Below are 26,634 nucleotides of genomic sequence, written 5' to 3'. Positions count from 1 at the left end.
CTAGTGGTCAGTATTTCTCTCTCTCCCAGATTTGCTGCCACTCAGTTGCTCACCACTCCCACCAGAGTTGACTCATTTCACTCACACCAACAGTTCATCAAATCTAAATCAATTTTCAATACTCAGCTCCAAAATCAAGACCAACCAATCAGTGCCAGCAGAGCAGCCACTCCGTTGGGAATCAAACTCCTGCATGACAGGCAGGAGTTCTCCTGCTGACCCACAGAGCAGGATGCGGTTACAGACAGACACAGCAGCACTCCACACTCACTTGGTGCTTACTTGAACGTCTCAGTCCCACCTGCACAAGTTCTTTGGATGATAAATCCAAACCAGAACAACACTCGATATCATTATCGAGATGCCAATCATCAACCTCCGTGAGCTCCCTGGGCTCCCTCTTGGACACCAGATCTGTGTCTCTCTACTCTTTCCTGGAGCCCTGGCTGGTGCGATGGCGGAGCTGGAAGCTCTCAACCCATCGTGAGCCCTCCAGACCCATCAAGATTCTGGTATTTCATCCCCCCTTTTCTTCTAGAAGCCCCTTTCCGTGTACCACACTCCCAGATTTTCCAAGCAGAGCAGCACCTCTTCCGTTGTTTCTCTTTCTCTCTGTTTTTCTCTGTTTTCTAAAGCCAATACTAAGGGATGGGATTCATGGGGGAGGCACTGAGCACCCATGGGTGGGAGTAGGAGAGATAGGCACCCGTGGGTTTGGGAAGGTTCTGGGCCCCCATGAGTGGGCGGTAGGCTGCATGGGGTGTGAGGGGTGCTGAGCTCCTCCTGGGGTTGCATGAGGACACCCACAGGGGCAGGGCGGGTTGGTGCCCACAAAGAAGGGGAAGGTAGCACCCCAAACCCTGCTTCCTTGCTCCAGCCTGGCTCAGCGAAGGCCAGGAACCCTCCATCGTTGGAGAAGGCTGAGGAGGAGGACCCAGTGGACGCCCTGATCTCACGCACGGGCTGCGCCGCGCAGCACCGGGAGCTGCAGGACTGCATGGCGGCGCGGCAGGACTGGCGCCATTGCCAGCCCCAGGTCCGTGCTTTCGGCGAGTGCATGGCACGCCGGCAGCGTGACACCCAGCCCCGTGGAGCAGCACCTGGCTCACACCAAGCCCACCCTGTTTCACCACCTGGGAACTGAAATCACTGGGGACCTTTGGTGCTGGTGCTGTCACCCAGCCCACCCCCAGTGGCCCAGGTGTGGGGGGCAGCCACACCCCCCTGACCCCGATTTTCTGGCAGCAGCACTGGGGAATTAAATCTGTTGGTGGCCAAAGGGCTCGTTTCTGTCTGTGCCACCAGGGGGAGGGGATGCTTCTGGGCACAGATGGGTGTTTCTGGTCCAAAATAGCCCAAACTGGGAGCGCTTGGGGTACCCAAGCTGAGGCTCGGCTCTGCAACAGCCCTACCACGGATTTCTACTCTGTGTCCTTCCCTGTGCTGTCCCAAAGCTTTTCCAGCAATGGTCACAGACTGCTCAGGGCTGGGAGGGACCTCAAAGATCATTGAGTCCCACCCCCTGCCATGGGCAGGGACACCTCTCACCAGCTCTCTACCACGTCCTCTCCCAGCCTGGATTGACAGTGAGGATTTCCCTGACCCAAAGGCAGGACCCTGCACTTGTCCTTGTGGAACTTCATGAGGTTCCCCTGGGCCCACTTCTCCAGGTCCCTCCGCATGGCATCCCGTCCTTCCAGCGTGATAACCTCATGTTCCACAGGAGAGGATTGGGGTGGGAGGGGGGAACGGGGAAGTCAGAATTTCTCTCGTGAGAAGCCGCGTGGGGGTGGGGAAGGTGCTCTTCAGGAGTGAGAGGCTGCTCTGATGCTGCCTCCATGGAACAAAGCTATGAAAAAGAAAAGAAAAAGGCATTTGGGGGGGCTGGAAAGGACAGGCTGCCCACGGCATCTCCCGGGGGGCAGAAACTTTGAGGGCATCTCCTTGGGAGCTGGGTACAGGGGCTGCCAGCCAAAAATCACAACTGGCACAGGACTCCGAGTTGAGGGTGATGCCTTGAAAAGCAGGAATCAAAACTCCCCAGCCTTGGTGGCTGTTCAGCAGGTATTCTTTATGGCGGTGCTGGGCACACAGGGGATCACATGTGTTTTCCTGCTTCACTGAGTCCTCCCCTGCAGCCTTGTCCAGCCTTGGCTGCTCCTCTCCAAGACACCGGGGACACAGCCTGGGCTTCAGCAGACTCATCTGGCCAAGCACCTTCTTCCTATTGGTTGGAGGGAGGGATCCCCAAGTGGGATCACACTGCAGGCTCCCCTTGTAGCCCCTTGCCACAGGACCAGAGACGCCTGTAGCTCCTTGTAGCACTCTCGCTCCACGCTGCACAGAGTGTGGATGACCTCGAGGACCAGCTACTCCTTGTCCATGTCCATGGCTGGGTGTCTGCTAGGAGAAGGCTCCATGTCCGTGCTGCTCATGGCCTGTCCCAGACCTGTCCATGGCCCTGCTCTTGGTCAGTCTCCAGTGGCAGATCCAGTGGGAAGTCTTGGTGAAGGGCTGGCCCTGGCTCTGTCCCCAGTCCCTCAGGATCTTGATGGGTCTGGAGGGCTGGCGATGGCTTGAGAGCTTCCAGCTCCTCCATGGCACCGGGCCAGGGCTCGGGGAAGGAGTAGCGGGCCTTGGTGAAAGCCCATCTGAGAGAGATGTGAAGAGAGAGACAGCGGCATCCCGACCGCTGTGGAGGGAACACGGTGCTGGGGTGTGAGACTCATCTAGAGGTCAGCCTTGCTTCAGGGCCTCTGGGTCGAGCCTCAGGGCTTCAGGGCCTATCTCCACTGCAGCCCCTGAGACGCTGCTCAGCATTCGGCGGCCTGGGTGAGGGTCCCCTGTGGGTGCTGCTGGCCCCGGTCCGAGCCCACCCACATCCCCAGGCACCAGCACACCCACTGGGATACCAGCCACCTCCACCCCACTTCTGGGGGTGCCAGCGGTGCCTGAGGCCAGCTTGTGCTCGCAGGGGTCGGGCACTAAGGTGCTCGCACCCCAACCAGGGGAGGGAGGGAGGAAGGGATAGAGGGAAAGGTTGGGGGATGGATGGATGGATGGATGGATGGATGGATGGATGGATGGATGGATGGATGGATGGACCACAGCATTAGGAACAGAAAAATATTTATTGCTCCAACATTGCAGATGGGGGGTGACCCAGGGGATTCCCAGCCACAAAGCCAGCGGCAGATCAGGAGCTGGGAAACGTGTTCTTCGCCTTGTTCTTCGCAGTGTCACCCCCAGGCCTTGTGAAGCACACGTAGAGAGGCTGGCAGCAGCTCAGGTGGTTATGCTTACAAGACATGCACACTGGTTATGCCAGTCTCTCAATTATTGCTAGTAGAATACATAGCTGATTTCAGGGATGTCTTAGCTGTTTGGTGGAAGCAGGTTGACCTCCTAAGGTTCAAGTCCTCTTAAAGTAGAATCATAGACTCATCAAATGATAGAATGGTCTGGGTTGGAAGGGACCAAGAGTGGGAAGCACTTCACCACGGATCATGAAGTTCCAACCCCCTGCCACAGGCAGGCCCACCAACCTCCAGGACTGGCTCTACAAGGCCCCACCCAACCTGGCCTTGAACACTTCCAGGGATGGGGCACCCACCACCTCTCTGGGCTGCCTGTTCCTGCTCCTCACCACTTTCTCTGTAAAAAACTTCCCCCTAATATCCAACCTAACCCTTCCCTTCTTCAGCTTCACTCCATCCCCCTTGGCCTGATGGTGAGATGTGCAAGGGAGAGAAAGAGGAGGACCCAAGCTGTAACTGTCTGTTGTTGAGGAGCAAGACCTTAGAGTTAGAAATGTGATGCTCAGGAGTTACCAACGTGCAAACTGCACTGTAGAATTTACTGGGAAGGGAAGGGACCGTAGATGGTAGTCTCTGTAGATCTCTCTTTTCAGCACTCTTCAGTGCTGGTCTCAGGGTTTAGGAAAGCTGGAAAAGATAGAGAAGTGTGAAAACACGATGAGAGGTCTTGAGAACGTTTCCCTTAACCGAGTTTGTAGCTGGTGAAGAGGTGAGGGCCTGTGTTAGGTTTTTAAACTCCTGAGTGATCTGCAGAAGGTGAAGAGGAAAAGGTTTGCTGTTCCTTTCAGGTAGAATGTGTCATCTAATACATTTTCAGGTGACATGTCCACAAGAAATGCCTTGGGAAGTCCTAATGGCAAGAACTTGAAGGTGTAGAAAGCTCTTGTGGATTTTAAAGATTGTTAGACCATTTAGTAGATGAAAAGACACCGGAGGCTGTTAAAGGCCTCTTGGTCAGCAGGCGCCTGAGCCTGCAGGCTATCAAAGCTGGGAGAGTATCTGTCAGGCGTTGCCGTACGTGTTTGCATTTTTCTTCTCACCCATCCTCCACTGATCTCTGAGGACAGGTCGCTAGGTGGGAAAATCCTGCTGGAGCAACGGTCTTACATTTGCCATGAAGGAATGAAGGTGCTTTGATTTCCACCCTTGCTTTTGTTACCCCGATTGTCGGCTCGTCCTGATGGTGATGCCTTGAGAAGCAGGAATCAAAACTCCCCAGGCTTGGGAGAGTGGGGAAATGCCAATGGTCCTAAAGAAAGGACTTGAGGTAGACACATTAGTGAAACAGTAATTTATTATACATTCTTGCAAGAGCAGGTGACCTAACGAAGTAGGCACAGCTGTGGTCAGTTTGTAGCACTTTTATACCACATCCTTATTCAAATATCATTAGGTTACCTGATACACGTATACATATTCATAACCTGTCCTGCTTTGTATTAAAATGAGTTCCAAGAAGTGATTTCCATCAACTCCTCCCCACTGCGCCTGCGCACTGCTGTTTGATGGTGGTTGTTGAGGGTCGTGGGCACGAAGTCAGATGGCTCCTCTTCCTCACCGCAAGTAACCTTCGGTCTTGAGCAGACTCAGTTACCCCTTGACTCTGATCCCAACTCCAAGTTGGGTTTCAGCAGGTTTTGTGTACCTTCAAGGACAAGGGGGAGCTTGAACTAGTTACAATGAAATGCTTTGCCTGCATTTGTGACCCATTAGAGACAAGCACGGAATTCATGAACAGATAAGGAGGAGGGGGGTACTGGAACTTGTCAAACAAGTCATTTTATTTCCACAGAGCACATAGTCCTTGAGTGTGTAAGTTACTTAAAATATGGTGTTAGGCTCAAACTTATGTCCCACTTGGTGTTTCTTCTTTATCAGTGAGGCAGAGTCGTTCAAGGGAGGCATTGTTTATAGGAGGTCACCACTGTGGCACTTCAAGCTATCCTGTTAGCAAGTCTTCCTTAACCCTTTACAAGTGTCTTAATGCAACATTTCAGCAATGTGGAGATATAAGTCCACAGCTTTCCCACCCCATCACCCATTACTTAGCAAATTAAGCTTTAGGTGGGTCTCCAGGCCTGGTCAAAACCGGCTGGAGTCTTCTTTTTTTTGTCATGCACCATCATCATGGTGGAAATACTGGGTTCACTGGATTCACATATGCGTGAGCTTCCTTTCTACAGCACTCTAGCCAGGCAGCAGGGACAATGTCCTTGCTATGGCTATAGTGGTGTATTGTTCCCCTGCTATTAGACTTTCAGGTCATCACAGCCTACCCAACATGTGCGGTTTCACCTCCCGCAGCAACCAGAGAGGTGGGTGTTGCTGAGACTGAGAGGTCTCTTCAAACTCAGATAGTTGGTTTAGAAAGAATCAAGGTTTTCCTGTTCTGTTATCGCTTTCCTTCTAGGCAGAGGCCCCATGCTTCTTGTCGCAGGGTTGCAGATGCCGTGGCGATGTGTGAACGATGCCGCATGATAGAATTCTATGCACTGTGAGGAGCTCTTGTTGTTTTGGTTTTGGTTTTGGTTGTGGCTGGTTTCTATTGTTGTTACAGCTGTGTACACCAATAAAGTTCAGTTTTGTTCAGTTACCAAGAGTTTCTATATATCCTAAATTCTTCTGCAGAAAATACAATAACCCTTTTCAATTTGCAAAAGCAACATTTCCCAGCGTTTTCCACAGTGATTCCTGTTATTCCTGCCTGCTGCTTCCAATAAACTGCCCCTATGGGGCCTGGTCACAGCAGAGCTTGGGGCTCCTGTGCCTCTCATGGGGGTTTAGAGGTGTTCTCCCAACCCTGGGTGTGCCCCTGGGAATGGCCAAGGGAAAGGGGATGACTGGGGAGAGGCGGGGAGGGGAGAGGCAGGGAGGTGAGGGAAGGGGAGGGAAGGGGAAGGGGAAGGGGAAGGGGAAGGGAAGAGGGAAGGGGAAGAGGGAAGGGGAAGGGAAAAAGGAAAAACATTGCAGCCAGAGGTGCAAGTCCCTGGCCAGACTTGCCACATGTGGGCGCAAAGAGCGACTGCCCCCCACTCCAGGTGGGAGGCACCCCCACTGCCCTTAGAAGAGACCAGTCACCTGAAGTGGGCTGTGCAGCCTTGATGCCACAGCGATGGCCACACCCAGCCCACCCCCCAGCCCCCTGCCTCTCTGTGTCCTTGCACAGGGTCTGCTCTGTGTCTGCTCCTGGGACACCCCAATCCTGTGTCAGACCCCCCGCCCCAGCCCTCCACTCTCCCTGTGGAGCACCCTGTCCCCTCCAGCTGCCTTGGGGAGTCCCCCAATTCTCTCCTAACTGCCCTGCCCCGCCAGCCCCAAGTGGGGTTCTAGGGGTTTCCAGGCCTCACCCACACCCCTCATCCCTTCAGGTGGGCACCCCAACCTCCATCCCTGCCTCCTGTGGGGGCCGTGGCACCTGCAGCAGACAGCCCCCACCCCTCTCTCCACCCCAAGACTGAGTTGTCACCCCCCGCCGTGTCCATGGACAGGGAGAACCAGGGAGCAGGCACCCCAAAAACCATTGCTGCCTCCTCCCCCCATGGAGGTGGTTAAGTTGAGCTCAGGGCAGGATGGGGACGGTGGCAGCTGCAGCGCCTTGGCCCTGCTCCAACATGGGGGAGGGGGGAGGGGGCGGACCCTGAGGCTTTCTACAAGGGGTTTGCCACCCTTGTCCATCCTCTTCCAAAACGCAGCTGCTGCTGGAGTGGAGGAAGATGGGACAGGACATCCTGAGCCCAGACACTCTGGAAGGTTCCTGCTGCTCAGGTCCTGGAGCCTTGTGACATTCCTCACCTATGAGCAGCTGAAATGGGGCCCAATGGCCATGGGCAGGGGGTCCCCTCCTGAGCCCAACGCCTGAGGCCATCGCCACCATCCTGGAGGCACCTCAGGGATCACATCTGCCAGAGCCCAACCGTTGTCATGGCTACAGCGAGGCTTGGAGTAAATCTTTTCCCCTACCTCCCAGTACTCCCCTTGCCATCCCCGCACGCCCAAACCCTCCCTGTCCTCATGCATGAGCTGTGCTGGGAGTACTGCAAGCCCCCCTGCTCCCCCCCTCCCCACAAGAATCCTCCATCACCCTCTGGGTTGCTGCAGGCTGGCACCATGTTGGGAAAACAAGGTGGATCTGAGAGACGGGAGAAACAGCCTCAAGGATCCCAGGGCTGCACCCAGCTCTGGCCTGTGACAGTGCTGGCTCCAGCACTTTATCGGTGAGAGGGGAAGGGGAAGGACATTGTCCCCTAGGAGAGGAGAGCCCTTTGCAAGAGCAGTTTCTGCTCAGCTGTAAGGTTCTTGGGAAAGCAGATGTTGAAGTAGATGAGGAGGTCGCCCTTGCGCCTGGGGTCGTGGAGCAGCGGCATCCCCTCCCCTGGCACCACCTTGCAGTACTTGGGGCTGCAAAGCAAAGGAAGGGGCTGAGGAGCCACAGGACAATCCTGGCCTGGAGCCCACAGCCACGTGTCACGGCACAGAGCCCCATGCACGCTTCTCAGGGGGTTTCTGGAGGTCACTTTGCTCCTCCAGCTTCAACTGACAGCCCGTCCTCCTCCAGCCTCACATCCCCACGTCCCGTGCCCTGTGGGCTCTACCACCCAGCCTTCACCTCACTGCCTTTCCCACCTTTTTCCAGGTCAATCCTGAGGTCATGACACTAAGCTGGGAGGAAGTGTTGATCAGCCTTAGGGTAGGGAGGCTCTTCAGAGGGATCTGAACAGGCTGGAGTGCTGCACATGGGACAGAACAACCCCGAGCAGTGCTACAGGCTGGGGGAGACTGGCTGGAGAGCTGTCAGGCAGAGAAGGGCCTGGGGGTGGTGGGTGACTGACCATGAGCCAGCAGTGTGCCCGGGTGACCAGGAAGGCCAATGGCATCCTGGCTTGTGTCAGAAATAGGCAACCAGGCTGGGGAAGGGGCTGGAGGGCAAATCCTCTGGGGAGCGGCTGAGAGAGCTGGGGGTGTTGAGCCTGGAGAAGAGGAGGCTGAGGCTTTAAGGGCTTTTCCAACCCTGTGACTCTGTGACTCTGTGATTCTTCCCGAGCGCCTGTTCATCTCCTTGGCCACCGAGCTCTGCAGAAAGGCCCCATCTGGCCACCCAGCCCAACCATCCATCTGCCCAGCAGCACTTACTCCACAATGTCGTTGATGGGGATGTTGAGGAGCCGCCCGTCCAGCGTCTTCACGTCCACCGTGCAGCCGATGAGGGCCTGCAAGGCACGGGAGTGGGACTCAGAGCTGCATCTGCAGCCCCAGAGGGAAAGCAGAGGTTTGGGCTTGGCCCCGTTGCCTCCCTTGGCTCTTTACCTTTCCCAAGGTGATGGTGCTGACATAGGTGAGGTTGTCGTTGACTCTTTGAAACCTCGGGTGGAGTTTCTCTTGGACAACAAAGGTGATGTCAGATGGGATGATGTTTGGGCCCTAAAATTAAGGGGAGAAAAACCCAAACTGAAAAGACACCTGGGGATGGTTTGCTAGAAACCAAATGGTTTTCTATCAGGACCAGGGAATTGTGCTGGGAGCCATGTGACAAAGTGCCCATGGCCTGGAGAGATGGTTGGTCCTGAGGAAACCCGGCCCAGAACTTCCCACCATGACCATTACCTGGTCTCCTTCCTTCTCAAAGGTGATGCGAGTGCCCCGCTTCCACCCCGGCTGCACCTCGATCGTCAGGATTTTCTCTCTCATGGTGCTTGTCTGACCATCTTCATTCATCACCTGGGGGAGATGAGGGGATCAGAAGAGCTGGCTCAGAGAATCACAGACTGGGTTGGCTTGGAAGGGACCTCCAATTCCCCCCCAGTGCCTCCTTGCCACGGGCAGGGACACCCCCACCAGCACAGCGTGCCCCAGGCCCCATCCAACCTGGCCTTGAACCCTGAGACGCAGCCAGGGGCAGCCCCAGCTTCTCCAGGTACCCTGTGCCAGGGCCTCCCCCCTCCCTGGGAAGGATTTCTGCCCCCCAGCCCCTCTCCAGCTGCCCTCTTGCAGCTCAAGGCCATTTCCCTGGGCCCGGCCCTCCCTGCCCTGGGCACCAGCCCCTCTCCAGCTCTCCTTGAGGGATGGGAAGGGGCTGGGAGCTCTCCCCAGAAGCAGCCTTCTCTCCTCCAGGCTCAGCCAGCCCAGCTCTCCCAGCCTGGCTCCAGAGCAGAGGGGCTCAAGCTCTCCCATCATCTCTGGGGCTCCTGGGGACTGGCTCCCACAGCTCCATGTCCTCCTTGTCCTGCGGACCCCCAAACACAGGGGCAGAATCCCCCTTTCCCAGCCCTGCTGGTCCTGCTGCTGGGGATGCAGCACAGGACAGGGGGGGCTTTCTGGGCTGCCAGCGCACAGTGACAGGTCATGGCCAGTTTCTCACCCACTGGTACCCCCAAGTCCTGCTCCTCAGGGCTGTGACACCCTGAGGGACAGCACGGAGAGGGGGTCACAGCTGCTCTGCTCATCCAGCTGCGTTCAAGCCGGTGCAGAGGAGAGTGAGGGTGGCTCCAACTCCACAGCATGGCAGGGACAAATGGAGTCAGACTGAGCAGGAGACACTCAGGGCTGGAACCAGGAGATGGTGACAGCAGGAAGAGGGATACAGATTGCTGACAGCATGAAGGAGATGCAGCCCCAAGGGAAAATGAGTCTGTGGTTGCCCAGGTAATGCTGTGTCCCCTCTCCAAAATAAGCCCCTTGTTCCCATCAGCTTTTACATCATCCCCTCCTGCTGATTTCCCCATCTCCAGCCAGAGGAGGAGGGTACCAGCTCAGATCCTTCCAGCATCTGTGCTCAGTCTGGTTCAGATTCCTCTCTGTGGCACAGCACAGATGCGGAGTGCCGGGGTCTGCCAAGCCCCCTGAGCAGGACCAGCTCTAAAACCTCAGGTTCTGCCACCAAAACATCCTACAGCCAGAGTCCAGACCCAAATTCCTCCCCCTGCTGAGCTCCCCACCTCCACCCACCCTACGGGAGATCTTAATCTTCTTGGTGCAGCCATGGAAAAGGTCTTCAAGGGAGAGGTAGAGATCCCGCACGATCGGGGGGTCTTGCTTCATCGCTCCTCTTCCTCGCAGCCCTCCGAAGGGCAGGATCAGCTCCGAGCCATCCTTGTCAAAGAACTCTGGGTGAGTGAGCAGAGCAGGGGGTCACCTCACTCTGACCAGAGGTCGGGGAGTCCCCTGGGGTCTCCTTATCACGGAGCACCCCAAGGATGCCAGGCAAACAGGAACCTCTCATCTCCTTCTGCTTGTGACCACATTCCCGCTCCAGCTGAAGTGGTCTTTCCCTAGGAGTGTGTTTATTTTGAATCCCAGGACCTCCTGAGCTGGAAGGGACCCATAAGGCCCATCGAGTCCAACCCCTGGCTCCACACAGGTCAAGTCAGAGCACCCCAGGATGTGGTTGCCCCTCCTGGCTGCTTGCACATGCTGCTGGTTCAAGGGTAACTTGCTATCAACCAAGACTCCCCCAAACCCCTCTCAGCACGACTGGCCTCCAGTGTCTCATCCCCCAGCCTGGGTGTGCAGCCAGAGTCACCCCTTCCCAGGGGCAGAATGCAGCACTTGCCCCTGTTAAACTTCACAGCCACATGCTCATGTGTTAGGAGAGTGTCACCCCCACCTACCTGCAAAGGGGTTGTCTCCACCAAAGAACTCCCTGAAGACTTTGTCAGGGTTGTTGTGAAACACGTAGCCCACGCTCCAGGGGTTCTCGTCCCCAAACTCCAAGGGGATGCCACCTTTGAGACCCTCTTCTCCATACTTGTCGTAGATCCCTTTCTTCATGGCTTAGGGAACAAGGAGGAGTCAGCACCGGCCATGGTCTCCCACAGCAGGGGAAGAGCCTGAGATCCAGGCTGTGATCGGGAAGAGGCTGGAGAAGGGCTTCCATCCCTCTCCAAGTGGGATGGCAGCAGGAAGAGCTGCCAGCTGCTGGGGCTCAAGGGCTGATGCCACCTCCATAGGGTGCTAATGACAGGGGGCTTAGACCTCTGGCCGGAGCAGAGGCGTCTCACTGCCAGGCCCACCCCCCCCCCCAGACCCAGGGGCAGGGACTGTCCCCACACTTACGGTCGCTGAGCACATCATAGGCCTCTGCCAGCTGCCTGAACCTCTCCGGTGCCCAGGGCTCCTTGCATTTGAATGGATGATTCTCTAAGGCCAGTTTCCGATAGCTATGGAGGGGAAAAGAAGGGAAAAGCCAGCCTTGCAGCCAGCCAGCCCTGGGGGGGCGGGGACGCGGGGACAGGACACCCCCAGCCCCGGCTGCTCCCTCCCTCCTTCTCCCAGGATTTGTGGCCCTGCCGCTTCTCCCAGGCCCCTCCCTCCTCCCCACCTCCCACTTCAGGGCCCTGCTGCGGAGACACACGGGGCTTCCCCCATCCCCAACACCCCCGTCCCGCACCCCCCCAGCGCCGGCCGGCCTTGGGGCTCCCCTCTCCGCCAGGCCGCAGCCCCTCACGCCTTCTTGATGTCGGCGTCCGCGGCCCCCCGCTCCAGGCCCAGCACGGCGTAGTAGTTCTGCCCCATGGCGTCCCGTTGCCATGGAGCCCGGCGCTTCCGGGCCGCGCAGGGCAGCACGGCAGGGGCAGTTCTGCCCTCCCGCCCCGGGCCCCGCCTCGCCCGCGGGTTCTTTCTATTTCCTTTTAAAAACACTTTGGCTTTTTAAAATGAGTTTTCCTGGAGCTCCTGGAGAGAGTCCAGAGGAGGGAGGCACACGGAGAGGATGAAAGGCCTGGAGCATCTCCCCTCGAGGAAAGGCTGAGTGAGCTGGGGCTGTTCAGCCTGGAGAGAAGCAGCCTGAGAGGGGATCTGATCAATGGGTATCAATATCTGAAGGGTGGGACACAGGGGGACATGGCCAGCCTCTTCTCATTGTCTGTGGGGACAGGACAAGGGGCGATGGCCTCAAGTTGGAGCACAGGGAGTTCCACACCAATCTGGGGAAGAGCTTCTTCCCAGTGAGGGTGAGGGAGCCCTGGGACAGGCTGCCCAGGGGGGTGTGCAGTCTCCTTCTCTGGAGATATTCCAGCCCCGTCTGGACGCCGACCTGTGCGACCTGTCCTAGGGAGCTGCTTTGGCAGGGGGGTTGGACCCGATGGGCTCTGGAGGTCCCTTCCAACCCCTGCAGTTCTGTGAGTCTGTGAAAATGTATTTCCCACATGGTGTTACTAAAGCAGTTGCTTTATTTCAGGCCATTCTGCCATAAGGTCACCCCCACATCCAATATATTTTATTATTTTACACACACCCCCCACGCCCCATGCCAGCAGTGAGAAGATGTGTGGCAGCACAAGACCCTCCCTGACACCTCAGAGCCCCTCTCTCCCACTCAATAAAAAAAAAAAAAATCCAAAGTTGTCCCACAGTAAGAAACATCCCCAAAAACAGCTGTACAGAGCCCGCTCATCCCAACAGCCTCAGAAGATTCCACAGGCCTCAGAAGCTTCTACACACGCACCTCAAACACACCACCCCAGAAAATAAGCTTGGAAGAGTTACTTTGGTGCAACTCCACACTGATCCAGGCAACTAAAGGTCAGAAAGTTGGTATCTCCTCACTATGCCATCTCTGCAGCACGTGTAAATTTGCTTCTCCCAAGCAGCTACCTGAAAAAGAGGGAGGGGAAAGTGAGTGGGATTTAAGGAGAGTTGCTGCTCAAGTGACAGCTAACAGCCTGTTTCTGGCATTGATTCCCTCAAACAGAGGTTCTTCTGTTAAATGCAAAAAGGGGGTGAGACACCAAGGAGTTGTGTGGGTCAGATCTCAGCCTCCACAGGAGTGGTACTTAGAAGGGGGAAAACTGGCTGGCAGAGCTGGAGTGGGTTGGGGAGACCTTCTCAGCACCTACAGCTACCTGACAGGAGGCTGCAGAGAGGTGGGCAATGGTCTCTTCAGCCAGGGGACAGGAGATGGGACAAGGGGAAATGGGCTCAAGCTGCACCAGGGCAGGGTCAGCTCAGATGGGAGGGAAAAGTTCTTCCCTGGCAGAGTTGTGGGGCTGTGGAACAGGCTGCCCAGGGAAGGGGCTGAGTCCCCATCCCAAGGGGGTGTTTAACAGATGGGGAGATGAGGTACTGAGAGATCTGGGTCAGCACAGGACAGGACTCCCTGAGCTTAAGGGACTTTTCCAACCTGGTGATTCTGTGGGTTAAAACCAAAAGCACATTTCCACTGGCACCACCAAGCTGAGAGCTGAGGGAACCCGTGTCACACTCCCAAGGGCAGCGGGGTGTCCGGAAACACAGGAGCCAGAGGCCTGCTTTTGGGTCCCGAGTCACCAGGGGGCAAGAGAAGAGGCAGCAGTGCCCAGCCAGCTGTTGCTTCTACCCCCAAGGATCCTCCAAGCAATTAATTCACAGCTCAGTTAATTCTGCCAGAGCTGCTCCAACAACCAAGCTACTCTGCTGCTTTGGTATCGCTCCTGCATGATGCAGATAAGAGGCCAGAGGGTTTGTTTATGCCAAATATTTAGATTATTTGGGGGAGGGGGGGAAACCAGCTTAAAAGGCAACTGTGTGAAGGAACCTGAGGTGCAGGCTGCCAAGTCCTGAGATAAGGGCAGCTGCCTGCTACCTGGCATCAAGCTTCCCTACACCCCTTACCTGGGGTGATAAGACAGCATCCCTCACCTTGTACACAGGGTCACAGTCCGCTTCTGTGAGATCCAGGATGTAATCGAGGTCTTGCTGAATGATGAAGCAGGTTCCATCGCCTGGCCAGAGGAAGGAAAACAGGGCGATTAGTGAAGTGAGCCACGCTCTTAATTACAGACAGCTCCAGTGGGCCCAGTGAAAAGGCCTGGGCACAGAATCCTGAGGTTGGAAAAGACCTTTAAGCTCATCAAGTCCAACGCAGTCCCCTTCCTGGGCAGCCTGTTCCACAGCCCCACAACTCTGCCAGGAAAGAACTTTTCCCTCCCATCTGAGCTGACCCTGCCCTGGCGCAGCTTGAGCCCATTTCACTTTGTTCCATCTCCTGTCCCCCGGCTGAAGAGACCATCGCCCACCTCTCTGCACCCTCCTGGCAGGTCAGTGGAGGTGCTGAGAAGGTCTCCCCTCAGCCTCCTCTTCTCCAGACTCAACACCCCCAGCTCCCTCAGCCACTCCTCAGAGGATTTGCCCTCCAGCCCCTTCCACAGCCTGGCTGCCCTTCTCTGGACTCGCTCCAGGACCTCCATGTCCTTCTTATGGTGAAGAGCCCAGAACTGGACTCAGCACTGGAGGAGCAGCCTCACCAATGCCCAGTACAGGGTCACTGATCACAGGGTACAGAGGGAAACATGCTGTGAAGATGTCAGAGAGATGAGAAAAGGCTCTAGCAGCCGAGAGGCGCCCTCAGACCCTATTCTGGAGGAACACAGGGAAGGTGAGGAACGGAACTCACGATGCCAACAGCAGCCACGTAACACAGCTACATCCCCTCACTCATTGCCAGGGACACACTGCCCACACAGACTGTGCTTATATGTAAAAGGGTAACGAAGAGCACAAAGCTCCTCAATTTGCTTCTACAATTTCTACTGGAAGAGGGGAACACTTGAGGTACCTTGGCTGGCGATAAATCCGTCTCGGTATGGGAGCAGCGAAAGCACTGGTGCTCCTGATCTATGGATCACCTGGATTGGAGCACTAGAAGGAGGAGAAGAAACAAGGAAGGTGGTTACAGGCTGTAGTCAGGAGCCCACCCCAATGCGTGAATACGAGCTCAGGGTTAGAAGATAACAGGAGGAACATCTGCAGGACGTGGGGGTGTGATCAGTGATCACCCAGGAGTGTCTGGGAACTGAGCCCAGGGAACACCACTTGTGACCGGCCACCAACTGGATTTAACTCCATTCACCACAACTCTTTGGGCCCGGGGATCCAGCTCTTTTTCTTACCCAGTGAAGCGTAAGCCCACCCAAGCCCTGAGTAGCCAGGTTCTCCAGGAGAATGCCCTAACAAACAGCATCAATGGCTTTACTGAAGTCCAGGTAGACAACATCCACACCTTGCCCTCTTGAACAGGCTGCCCAGAGAGGTGGTGGGTGCCCCGTCCCTGGGGGTGTTCAAGGCCAGGATGGTCTGGGGCCTTGGGCAACCTTGTGTAGATCCAGGCCTGGAGGTTGGTGGCCCTGCCTGTGGCGAGGGGGTGGGAACTCTATGATCCTTGGGGTCCCTTCCAACCCAGACCAGTCTATGATTATATGATCCTTTTACTGAGCAGGTCGCCTTCCAGTAGGAGATCATGTTGGTTGTTCAATAACTCCCAGCTCCTGGCACACACTCACTTAATATTTCTCACATCCAGCTGATAGATGTTCCCATCCTGAGTCCCTGCTAGGATGTAGGTACTAGAGAGGAACGTGCAGCAGTTGAACGCATCGGATCCGATGAAGAGGAACACCTGAGGACACAGGAACAAATGCAAGGGTCAGACACTGACAGATGAGGCCACGGGACACCCAGAAGTTCCAGGAGCCACAGCACAAACTGGCAAACCCAGAGCCAGGTGAGTAACCCCTCAGCCCTGCTCCAAGATGGGCAGGAGAACAGGTCTCCAGAATCAGTCTCGCCAAGTCAGCAGACACGGCGCAGTCAGGAAATGCTCCTGGATCCTGGGGTTGGACTCGATGATCCTGTGTCCCTAGACTGGGCACTAGTGAGGCTGCACCTCGAGTGCTGGGTCCAGTTCTGGGCTCCTCACCGTAAGAAGGACGTCGAGGTCCTGAAATGTGTCCAGAGAAGGGCAACCAGGCTGGGGAAGGGGCTGGAGGGCAACGCACAGGATCACAGAATGGTCTGGGTTGGAAGGGACCCCAAGTTCCCACCCCCCTGCCACAGGCAAATTCAGGGTTCAACTCCCAAGATCAAAAATTCATTTAATATAAAGGCCTCTCATCAAGGACGTATCAGATATTAAACTGATAAGAAGAGACACTACACTCTTAGCCAAAAGGCCGAGATTTGATCCTGCGTGGAGTGGCTGAGGGAGCTGGGGGTGTTCAGCTTGGAGGAGGCTGAGGGGAGACCTCCTCACGTCATGATCCGTCGCGTCACCGTGTTGAACTCCATCCCACTGGCCTCTCCCCATCGATCCAAGCTGCCCAGGTCCCTCTGGAGGGCATTCCCACCCTCTGCCAGATCCACACTTCCCCCTAACTTGGTGTCATCTGCAAACTTACTGAAGGAGCACACAATTCCCTCCTCCAAATCATCAATGAAGATATTAAAGAGGGTGGGTTGGAGGACCAACCCCTGAGGAACACCACTTGTGACTCCATTCACCACCATCTTCCCTCTCCAAAAGGAGAGCAATGGACTGCTGACCACCTGAGGTTCCCTTCACACCGTGGTTAAAACACCAGGCAGAACCAAGAGCAGCTTTCCACTCTGGATGCAGGAGGCAGCCTGTGGTTCCTGCACTCACAATGACATCTACTGGCCAGTGTTTAAAGAGCCTTTCATTTAACCCAGTACCTGGGTTAAATTCCAGAGCCAATTCTTAATCCTTAACCTCCCCGCTCTCAAATAAATCTGGCACAGTAGGAAGTACTTTGTGGTACTGGGGTTTCGTTTAGAGCGTATCTGGGGAGCACACAAGCCCAAAGGCAGGTGGATCAGCTCCCCACCACCACCTGGCCTGGCTCTGTCCCGTTGTGTGGCCTGGGGGGGACCTCACCAGGGGAAAGGAACAGGATTAACACTAACCACCTCACTGATCTGGGTTGTTTTGAACCTGGTTTCATTCCTCTGCCCAGTGCTCTGCACAGCCACACAACCCACAGCTTCCAACCCAAGGAAACAGAAGCCAAAGGCCTGATGCCTCTGAGCGGATTTTCTAGCACCTTCCCCAGGGAAACACCTCTGAGAGTCCCCTTACCGGCTGCCTGCTCTGCAGTCCCACTCCTTGAAGCTTCTTATCTTCTCGAGCCAGCAGCAGGACTTTCCCTTCTGTCCCAACCTCACGGTCACCTGACAAAGACATCAGTTCACTCCAGCGGGGGATGGAATGAGCCTTGGTGATACCCAAACCTGACAGCTGAACCCGTAATGGTGTTAACTCTGTACCCTGAGTCTCACAGTTTTGGGTGGCTGGGTTCCCATGGAGAAGGGGGGCTGCAAAAAAGCAGCCAGAAGCTCTCTGCAGGCCCCACAGAGCAAACACCAGATGGCTCAAGGCCGGAGTCGTTGCTGACCAAGGCTGAGCCCATCAGCGATGGTCACAGCACCTCTGGGAACCACAGTGAGGAGAAACAAACCCTCAAGCAGCTGCTTTGTGCCCCCAGAGAAGGGAGTGAAGATGTGAGGAGCTGTGCAGCTACCAAGGGCAGGGAAGGGTGGAGGAGGCACCCCAGGTGCCGGAGAGAAAGATGCCCCTGCAGCCCCTGGAGAAACCCATGGTGGAGTGGGTGTCCCCCCACAGCCCATGGATGATGACAGGGAGCAGAGATCCCATCTACAGCCCATGGACGATCCCGTGCTGGAGCAGGTGGGAACACCTGAAGGGCGCTGTGACCCCGTAGGAATCCCAGGTGTGAGCAAGCTCCTGGCAGTGAAACCTGGAGCCCGTGGACAGACAGACCCACACCGAAGCAGGTCTGCTGGGCAGGGGGGAGGGAAGCTTGTGACCCTGTAGGGGACCAGGCTGGAGCAGTCTGGGCCTGAAGGTCGGCTCCCCATGGAAGGACCCACGCTGAGGCACTTGGTGAGGAGCTCAAGCCCCACAGGAAAGGATTCATGTTGGGAGAAGTTCCTGGAGGACTGTCTGCTGTGGGTGGGACCCCACAGTGCAGCAGGGGGAGGGGGTGAGGAATGCCCCCATCCCTCCCTCCCCAGCTAAGAAGGAAGGAAAACAGCTCGTGAGAAACTGACCCAAATCCCCATTCCCCCAGTCCCTGACCCTCCCCGTGCCACAATCTGGGGAAGAAGGGAGCGAAATCCTGGCTAAAGCTCAGTCTGCTGACAAGGGAGGGGTGGGGGGAGGGGCTTTAAGATCTGGCCACACTTCTCATCACCCGACTCTGGTGTCACTGGGGGTGCAGGGCAGTGCCATCAACCAGAGTCTCTCTCCTTTATTCCCTGTTGAGTCTGTTCTGCCCGTGACGCTGATTGTGGAATGATCTCTCCCTGCCCTTATCTCCACTCCTGAGCCCCTCAATATCTATTTTCCCCCTGTCCAGCTGAGAAGGGCACTGACAGAGCAGCTTTGGTGGGTGTCTGGCCTCCAGCCAGAGCCACACCACCACAAGGAAAGAGCCATGTGTCTCCAGTTCACTCCACATAAAGCTTTTCCTTTATAATACTCAAATTCCCTGGCTGTGTAACAGTAACTGAGACACCCCAGGAGCAATTAGAGAGACTCAATCGGTCTTAACCTGCTTGATAACGCTCAACTCCTCCACAGGACCAGAGTGCTCTGGTCTGGTCACCCAGGGTCCCTTCCCCAGATAGGAGGGGCACAGAAGCAAGCCCCACACTCAGCATTATTGGTGACAAACCTAAGCAGTTTGGGCTAGGAGAAGAAATACGAATTTTTAAGAGCAAGATCCTTACTAGGAGCTTTTTCAGGCGAGCCCAGGTTGAGGGAGCTGTCAGCAGCACCCACAGCGATGCCGTTGACAGGAGAGCCACAGTCAGCGATGACACCCAGGCAGGAGGATTTCCCGCAGTCCCAGAGAAGCACGGTGCCATCCCTAGAGCAGGAGAGGACATTTCTTCCCCGATCCACAATGGCAGTGTCCAAAATACCTGTGTCAAGGCAAAGGCCACAGTCAGACAGACAGCATGGAAGACAGACAGACGCCGCAGCTCATTGCCCAAGGTGAACTGCGCTACAAGCCCCAAAGTGCTGATCCCAGACTGTCACCGGTCACACGCAGCCAAACTGGCTGAGCTGGAACAAGTCTGGAACGAGGTGTACGGGGAAGGCAACAGCTCCCAGCAAAGCAAAGCATATGGAGCAGGAGCCATCACCTGGCACAAAGGCAGATTATCACCAGTATCGTGGAAGAACTTTTCATGGTCAGGGTGCCGGAGCCCTGGGACAGGCTGCTCGGGGGGTGTGGAGTCTCCTTCTCTGGAGATATTCCAGCCCCGGCTGGACACCGACCTGTGTGACCTGTCCTAGGGAGCTGCTTTGGCAGGGGGGTTGGACCCAATGGGCTCTGGAGGTGCCTTCCAACCCCTATGCTTCTGTGACTTCATGAATCACCAGTAAAATAATTGGCAACACCTTGCCTCAGACTGAGCTGATATCACAGCTGAGTTTCCAGCTCCAAAATCAGCCTCTAACTTGGACAGAAGTCCAAGCCCAGCCCAACTCTGGATCATGCTAAGGCTTGTGTGGGGCAAGAAGCATCCACATCATCCAGCTACAGCAACATCAGAAGCACAGTTCATTCCAGTTGCTAACATCCCCAAAAGAGTTAACCATGGGGATGTTGAGTCTGGATCTGAAAAATGATGGTTAGAGGATTTAATTGATGCTTTGCAAATCATCTGAGGAGCAGCTGAGGGAGCTGGGGGTGTTGAGCCTGGGGAACAGGAGGCTGAGGGGAGACCTTCTCAGTGCCTCCACTGACCTGCCAGGAGGGTGCAGAGAGGTGGGTGATGGTCTCTTCAGCCAGGGGACAGGAGATGGGACAAAGAGAAATTGGCTCAAGCTGCACCAGGGCAGGGTCAGCTCAGATGGGAGGGAAAAGTTCTTCCCTGGAAGAGTTGTGGGGCTGTGGAACAGGCTGCCCAGGGAGGGGGCTGAGTCCCCACCCCTGGGGGTGTTTTAAAAAAAGGGTAGATGAGGTACTTAGGGTTATGGTTGTGCTTAGGATGGGAATGGTTGGACTTGATGATCTTAAGGTCTTTTCCAGCCTTGTGATTCTATCAAGCTCCCAGAACTCAAATAGAAATATCTGTAGTGACTGCACTAGATGAAACTCTTCCTGTCATCGCCCTGTAGAGAGTGGCCTTCAGCCTCACCCTAGAGCTGTTTATCCCAGAATCTCCTGACTTGGAAGGGACCCATATGGATCACCGAGTCCAACTCCTGGCTCCACACAGCTCCAGCCAGGTTTATCCTCAGAACCGGCACATCTTTTAAATGCATTTCAGATTTCTGAGGGGGCAGAAGCCAAAGCCCACAGCCCTGGCCACGTGCCACTCAAAATCTACCTCTGGCTGGGGTTCTGTAGCCAAGTCCCAGCTTTTATTGACCCTTGGTTTGCCCTGCAGCCAGGGCATCTTCACATGGTGACATCCTGAGACTTGGAGGAGTCAAAATATTTCCCCAAAACCCAAAGGAGAAAAAGGAAAAAGGGGTTGTGTTATCTTGCCTCACAAGGGAGGCTTCTCCCCTCCTGGGCAGCCTGTTCCAGTAGGCTGGTGACTGACCGTTACCCCTCAGGCACAAAACAGTTATACACATGGCAGATGAAGCAGTATTTAAAGCCTGAGCACTCTGTACCTCCTTTGTGACCTTTAAATGTTACTACGCAGCTGGCATCTTCTGCTGACCAGATCTTTAGCTGGGCATCCATTCCTCCACTCAGAACCACCAGGCCCGATGGAAAAAACCTGCAACAATTCACATCATACACATGGCCTTCCAACAGTCTCTGGAAAACAAAGAACTACGTGCTAGTTCCATTGTTATCACCCTTACACAGAGCGACTCTTGAGCTGTGACACTGGAGAAGAGGGGATTGTCCCTCTCTGCTCTGCCCTCGGGAGGCCCCAGCTGGAGTCCTGTGTCCAGAGCTGGGGCCCCAACACAAGAAAGATGTGGGACTGTTGGAGAGGGGTCAGAGGAGGCCACAAAGATGATTAGAGGGCTGGAGCACCTCCCCTACGGAGAAAGGCTTAAGGAGCTGGGGGCACCTCACTGCAGCCTTCCCTTCCCTAAAGGGAGCAGATAAACAGGAGGGGAAATGGCTTATTAAAAGGGTAATTAATGGCAGGACAAGGGGGGTGGATTAAAGCTAACAGAGGGGAGGTTTAAATTAGATATTAGGGGGAAGTTCTTTCCAGAAAGAGTGGTGAGGGGCTGGAACGGGCTGCCCAGAGAGGGGGTGGGTGCCCTGTACCTGGGGGTGTTCAAGGCCAGGTTGGATGGGGCCCTGGGCACCCTTGTGTAGCTCCAGGCCTGGAGGTTGGTGGCCCTGCCTGTGGCAGGGCGGTTGGAACTCTGTGATCCTTGGGGTCCCTTCCAACCCAGATCAGTCTGGGATTCTAAAACTTGGTGTTCCCACGTGGGCAGTGGATTAAGCTCAAATCCTCTGGGTCTGGGTTCTTGCAAGGGAACTCATCTCAATTTGAGGCAGGCACAGAGCTGGCAGGTCCACTTTGTGCCTCCCTCCACTGCTGGAGTCGCTAATTACACAGCAAAGGATGCTACATTTGGTTCTAAGAACGGGTGAAATGTCTTTATCCATTGCTAAACAAGCAGCTGACAGGTCAAGCTGCACAAGAACCACAGTAACCGGTGTTTCTAGCCACGACCCAGTTAATTCATCACAGGCAGGAGTCTTTTTCCTCACCTCTTCTCTACTGCAGAAGCCAATTCAGGGCTTGCAGCACACAGGTTAGGAGCTGTCATTCCTAACCACCCTTTCTCGTTTTCAACCTGGGATTTCCCTCTGGATTGCCAGCCATCATTTCCCTTGGGAGCAGTCAGGCTTTCCAAGAGATTGAACTTCAAACCTCCCAGGTGGATAATTTCAATTAGCTCTGCAACCAAAAGTCAGGTTCCCACCTTCCCTAGGCCACAGTGTATGGGTAGCCTGACTGAATTCATGGTCAAAGGACTTTGTTAAGGTCACAGCCAACACACAACATCAAAGCTAGATGCTCTTACTCTTATTTCTCCATTTGCAGCCTGCCAGATTTTCATGGTCCCATCTGTGCTGGTTGACACGCCGAGCCCACCGCCGCTGGAAATATCAAGACAGGTAACCTGCAGGAGGGTGGAAACACCAAACATTAGCTTTGTGTCACCTCCTACATAGGGTTTTCTGCTCCAGAGCCTAATTCCTTGCTGGGGGAGACCTGCTAAGTACATCCCCGGGTGCTACTGTCACCCCCAGACATACACTGCTGGGGGGATTTAAAGCACCTCGCAGAGTTTCCATCACCACGGCTTCACAGTTCCAGCCTGGTAACGCTCTTCTAACACTTAACACCCTTACACAAGGACAAGAATCATCGAATCACAGACTGGTCTGGGTTGGAAGGGACCCCAAGAAACTTCCAACTTGAAGCCATCGCCCCCTGTCCTGTCCCCACAGACACTGAGAAGAGGCTGGCCATGTCCCCCTGTGTCCCACCCTTCAGATATTGATAACCATTGATCAGATCCCCTCTCAGGCTGCTTCTCTCCAGGCTGAACAGCCCCAGCTCACTCAGCCTTTCCTCACAGGGGAGATGCTCCAGGCCTTTCATCATCTCCGTGTCCCTCCTCTGGACTCTCTCCAGGAGATCCCTGTCCCTTTTATACCAGGGAGCCCAGAACTGAACACAACACTCCAAGTGTGACCTGACCGGGGCAGAGCAGAGGGGGATGATCCCCTCCTTTGACCTGCTGGCCACGCTCCTCTTCATGTACCCCAGGATCCCATTGGCCTCCTTGGGCACACTGCTGGCTCATGGCCACCCTGTCACCCACCAGGACCTCCAAGTCCTTCTCTGAAGAGCTCCTCTCCAGCAGCTCACCCCCAGCCTGTACAATTCTTTCCCAAGTGCAAGACTCTCCACTTGCTTTTATCAAACCTCACCTGGTTTCTCCCTGCCCAGCTCTCCAGCTTTCCCAATCACAAGCAACTTCCCCAAGTTTCTCTGATCCTATAACATTTAATGACCCAGTTCAAATATGAAGTCACACTGCTGGTCAACCCTCAGACCAAGCATGCAACACGCCTGAGACACGCTGCGAAAGCTCGGGGTCAGTCCCATGTGTTTCCCCCCCACCTCATTTCACAAGGTTACTTACACTTTTCTGATGAATCCTGGAAAAAGTTGTGTAAGGAGCCAGAAACTTTGTGGATGCATTTTCATGTGGACAAGAAATGAGAATGCTTTTCTAGAGGAGGGAAGAAAAGGGAAGAAGAAGAGTTAGAAGGGCCGTCAGGCTGTCGAGGTGGAACTGTGGTTTGGACCTGGCTGTGGTCTCTCAAGAGCCTGAGGAGGGATGAAGCAGAGTGTTGGGCTTGCTTCGTTCTACTGCTGCAAGACACAAAGCCTGGGGTGGGAAGTGATGGCCATTATGGCCACAGGAGTTGGCTGGGCCTGTGTAGAGCCAGGAGTTGAACTCTATGATCCATGTGGGTCCCTTCTAAGTCAGGAGATGCTAAGATTATGGGACACACGACCCCAGCATGATCACAAAATCCCAGGGGTTGGAAGGAACCTCAGGAGATCATCAGGTCCAACCCCCTGCCAAAGCAGCTCCCTAGGACAGGGCGCACAGGTCGGCATCCAGACAGGGCTGGAATATCTCCAGGGAAGGAGACTCCACACCCCCCTGGGCAGCCTGTCCCAGGGCTCCCTCACCCTCACCAGGAAAAGTTCTTCCATGAGAAGATACTGGTGATCTCCTGCTCCATATACTTTGTTTTGCTGGGAGCTGTTGCCTTCCCTGTACACCTCGTTCCAGACCTGTTCCACCTCACCAGTTTGGCTGTGTGTGACCAGTGGCAGTCTGGGAACAGCAGCTTGGGGCTTGTAGTTGAGTTCACCTTGGGAACTCAAGATGGGTCTTGAATACCTCCAGAGAGGGAGACTCATGAGCGGATGCTACGGACCAGCTCCAGGACCCAGCACAGGCGAGGTGCCAAGGACAGCTGGATAATCCATGCAGGGAACTGGGAAACAGTTTTAGGCTCTTATTTTGGCTGGTATAACAGTACCACCCCTTCACACACAGAAGGCAGTTACCGATCCCCCAGCCCACCCCAGCACCTCGGTGACTTCCCCAACCACGAAGCCCTCGGAAGCAGCGATGTCAGGGACGCCCTCAGTGCTGAGCCCACGGCGGGTCAAGCTGCCGTACAGGGTGGGCTTCCCTGTGGGGAGAACAGCCATCAGCTCAGCCACCTCTCAACCCCACCCGCTCCCCAGCTTATCTTCCCCTCAGCCCTCCCCAAACCACAGGGCACCCCTCCCAACCACCCTCAGCCCTCCCTGAGACACAGGAAACACTCCCAACCGCCCTCACTCCTTACACAGCCCCCCAACTGCCCTCACCTCTCCTAACCCACAGCAACCCTCCACCCCCTTAAGCCCCAGACTTGAGGTATTTAAAAGGGGTGTAGATGAAGAGCTTAAGGACATGATCTAGAGGTGGACCAGGCCCTGATTGGACTCGGTGAACTCAAGGGTCTCTTCTAACCCAGGGGATTCTAGGATCCTGTAAATGCTATTAGTTTCAACCTCAGGTTTAGCACTGTAAAAGTGAGTAAGATCTTGATTAACCTGACAAACACAAGGAAAAGTTATGGATTCAGCTGGACCTGAAAGGAATTTTGCTGCAATTCTTTACACCAACCCAGCCTGGAGCATTTTCATATAATTTAGCCCTTAGAGACAGATTTTAGAACAAAACATGAGCACAGAGTTGAAAACTATTCACTTGCCCTGTTTATACTAGATAAAAACCTAATTAATTTCTTAAGTACTGCATCCAGCTCTGGAGTCCACAACGTAAGCAGCACATGGGACTGGAGGAACAAGCCCAGAGGAGGCCACAGAAATGATCAGAGGGCTGAAGCACCTCTGCTGTGAAGCCAGGCTGGGAGAGGTGGTCTGGGTCAGCCTGGGGAAGAGAAGGCTCTGGGGAGATCTTACAGCACCTTCCAGTCCCTGAAGGGGCTACAGGAAAGCTGGGAAGGGACTTTTCAGAAGGGCAGGGAGACACAGAACGAGGGGGGATGGGTTTAAACCGGAAGGGGGGAGATTTAGATTGGATAATGGGAAGAAATTCTTCCCTCTGAGGGTGGTGAGGCCCTGGCACAGGGTGCCCAGGGAAGTGGTGGCTGCCCCCTCCCTGGAGGTGTCCAAGGCTGGGTTGGATGGGGCCTTGAGCAGCTGGGGCTGGTGAGAGGTGTCCCTGCCCATGGCAGGGGGCGGGACTCAACCATCTCTGCGGTCCCTGACAGCACTGCCCGTGCTGTGTCCCCGTGTGCCTCCTCTCGCCCCAGCCCGCCACCCCCTGAGCCCCCCCACACCGCCTCAGCACTCACCAGGGCTGCGGCAGCTCAGCCAGGCCTCACCCTCGTCCCTCCTGCGGAGAGGAAGAGCGGCTGTGAGCGGAGCCGGAGCAAAGAGAGCAGAGAAGGGAGCGGGGGGAAGGGGACCGCGAGGGCCGCGCCCACCTCAGCGCCCAGCTCCAGTCGCTCTGCACCCGGAGCGCCGCCGCCATCCCAGCGCGGCCGACGCCGCCTCTGCCGCCTCCGGCCTGCCCGCCGCCCCCCACCAAGCGCAAAGGGAAAGACGCCGCCAGTGAGCGGGCGCTTCCGCGGCCGCGCCCCGCCCCGTCACCGGGCTTAAAGGGGCCGCGCTGCGCCGCTGGGTAGGCACGGGGAGGGGTATGGGGGGGGAGGGGGAGGGGGAGGGGGAGGGGGAGGGGGAGGGGGAGGGGGAGGGGGAGAGGGAGAGGGAGAGGGAGAGGGAGAGGGAGAGGGAGAGGGAGAGGTATGCGGGGGCCGTGGGGGGCGGTGCTGGACCCCCGCGGGAGTGGCATAGAAAGTGCACGGCACGTGCCTGGGCGAAAGGGCGGGTGGGGGGTGAGGAGGGTGCTGAGCACCCACGGGTGGGGTGTTGGGCACCCGGAAATTTGTGTAGGGGGAACAGGGGCAGGGGAGACAGGCACACCTAGATTTGGGAGGTTGCTGGGCACCCGTGGGTGGGAGTAGGGGAGATAGGCACCCGTGGGTTTGGGAAGGTTCTGGGCCCCCATGAGTGGGCGGTAGGGTGCATGGGGTGTGAGGGGTGCTGAGCTCCTCCTGGGGTTGCATGAGGACACCCACAGGGGCAGGGCGGGAGGGTGCCCCCAAAAAAGGGGGAGGTAGCACCCCAAACCCTGCTTCCTTGCTCCAGCCTGGCTCAGCGATGGCGAGACCCGGGCACGCCAGGAACCCTCCATCGTTGGAGAAGGCTGAGGAGGAGGAGGAGGACCCAGTGGACGCCATGATCTCACGCACGGGCTGCGCCGCGCAGCACCGGGAGCTGCAGGACCGCATGGCGGCGCGGCAGGACTGGCGCCATTGCCAGCCCCAGGTCCGTGCTTTCGGCGAGTGCATGGCACGCCGGCAGCGTGACACCCAGCCCCGTGGAGCAGCACCTGGCTCACACCAAGCCCACCCTGCTT

The 26,634-nt window shown here is 56.0% G+C and overlaps 2 protein-coding genes across 2 annotated transcripts; both read right to left on the bottom strand.

The window, feature by feature from the left end:
* Positions 1-7,537: 7,537 nt before the first annotated feature.
* Positions 7,538-11,825, bottom strand: LOC311195613 (dnaJ homolog subfamily B member 13-like; the record flags this gene model as incomplete). The annotated part of the gene is made up of 8 exons (XM_084269021.1): positions 7,538-7,715; positions 8,448-8,524; positions 8,622-8,735; positions 8,919-9,032; positions 10,260-10,417; positions 10,922-11,083; positions 11,367-11,470; positions 11,758-11,825. The coding sequence occupies 8 exons, from the start codon at positions 11,823-11,825 to the stop codon at positions 7,562-7,564; spliced, it is 951 nt and encodes a 316-aa protein (XP_084125147.1). The 3' UTR covers positions 7,538-7,561.
* Positions 11,826-12,494: 669 nt separating this feature from the next.
* LOC311204028 (proteasomal ATPase-associated factor 1-like) lies at positions 12,495-25,686 on the bottom strand (the record flags this gene model as incomplete). Its single annotated transcript, XM_084278870.1, has 12 exons — positions 12,495-12,905; positions 13,929-14,011; positions 14,845-14,927; positions 15,569-15,684; positions 17,161-17,252; positions 18,834-19,028; positions 20,740-20,890; positions 22,129-22,227; positions 23,260-23,349; positions 24,228-24,331; positions 25,508-25,548; positions 25,640-25,686. 12 exons carry the CDS (start codon positions 25,684-25,686, stop codon positions 12,828-12,830), a joined length of 1,179 nt encoding a protein of 392 aa, XP_084134996.1. The 3' UTR covers positions 12,495-12,827.
* Positions 25,687-26,634: the final 948 nt, after the last annotated feature.

The sequence above is a fragment of the Gallinula chloropus genome (assembly GCF_964237585.1).
Source record: "Gallinula chloropus genome assembly, chromosome: 1".
NCBI lineage: Eukaryota > Metazoa > Chordata > Aves > Gruiformes > Rallidae > Gallinula > Gallinula chloropus.
Note: the sequence above shows the minus strand (reverse complement) of the source record. Positions and strands in the feature narration are given on the sequence as shown.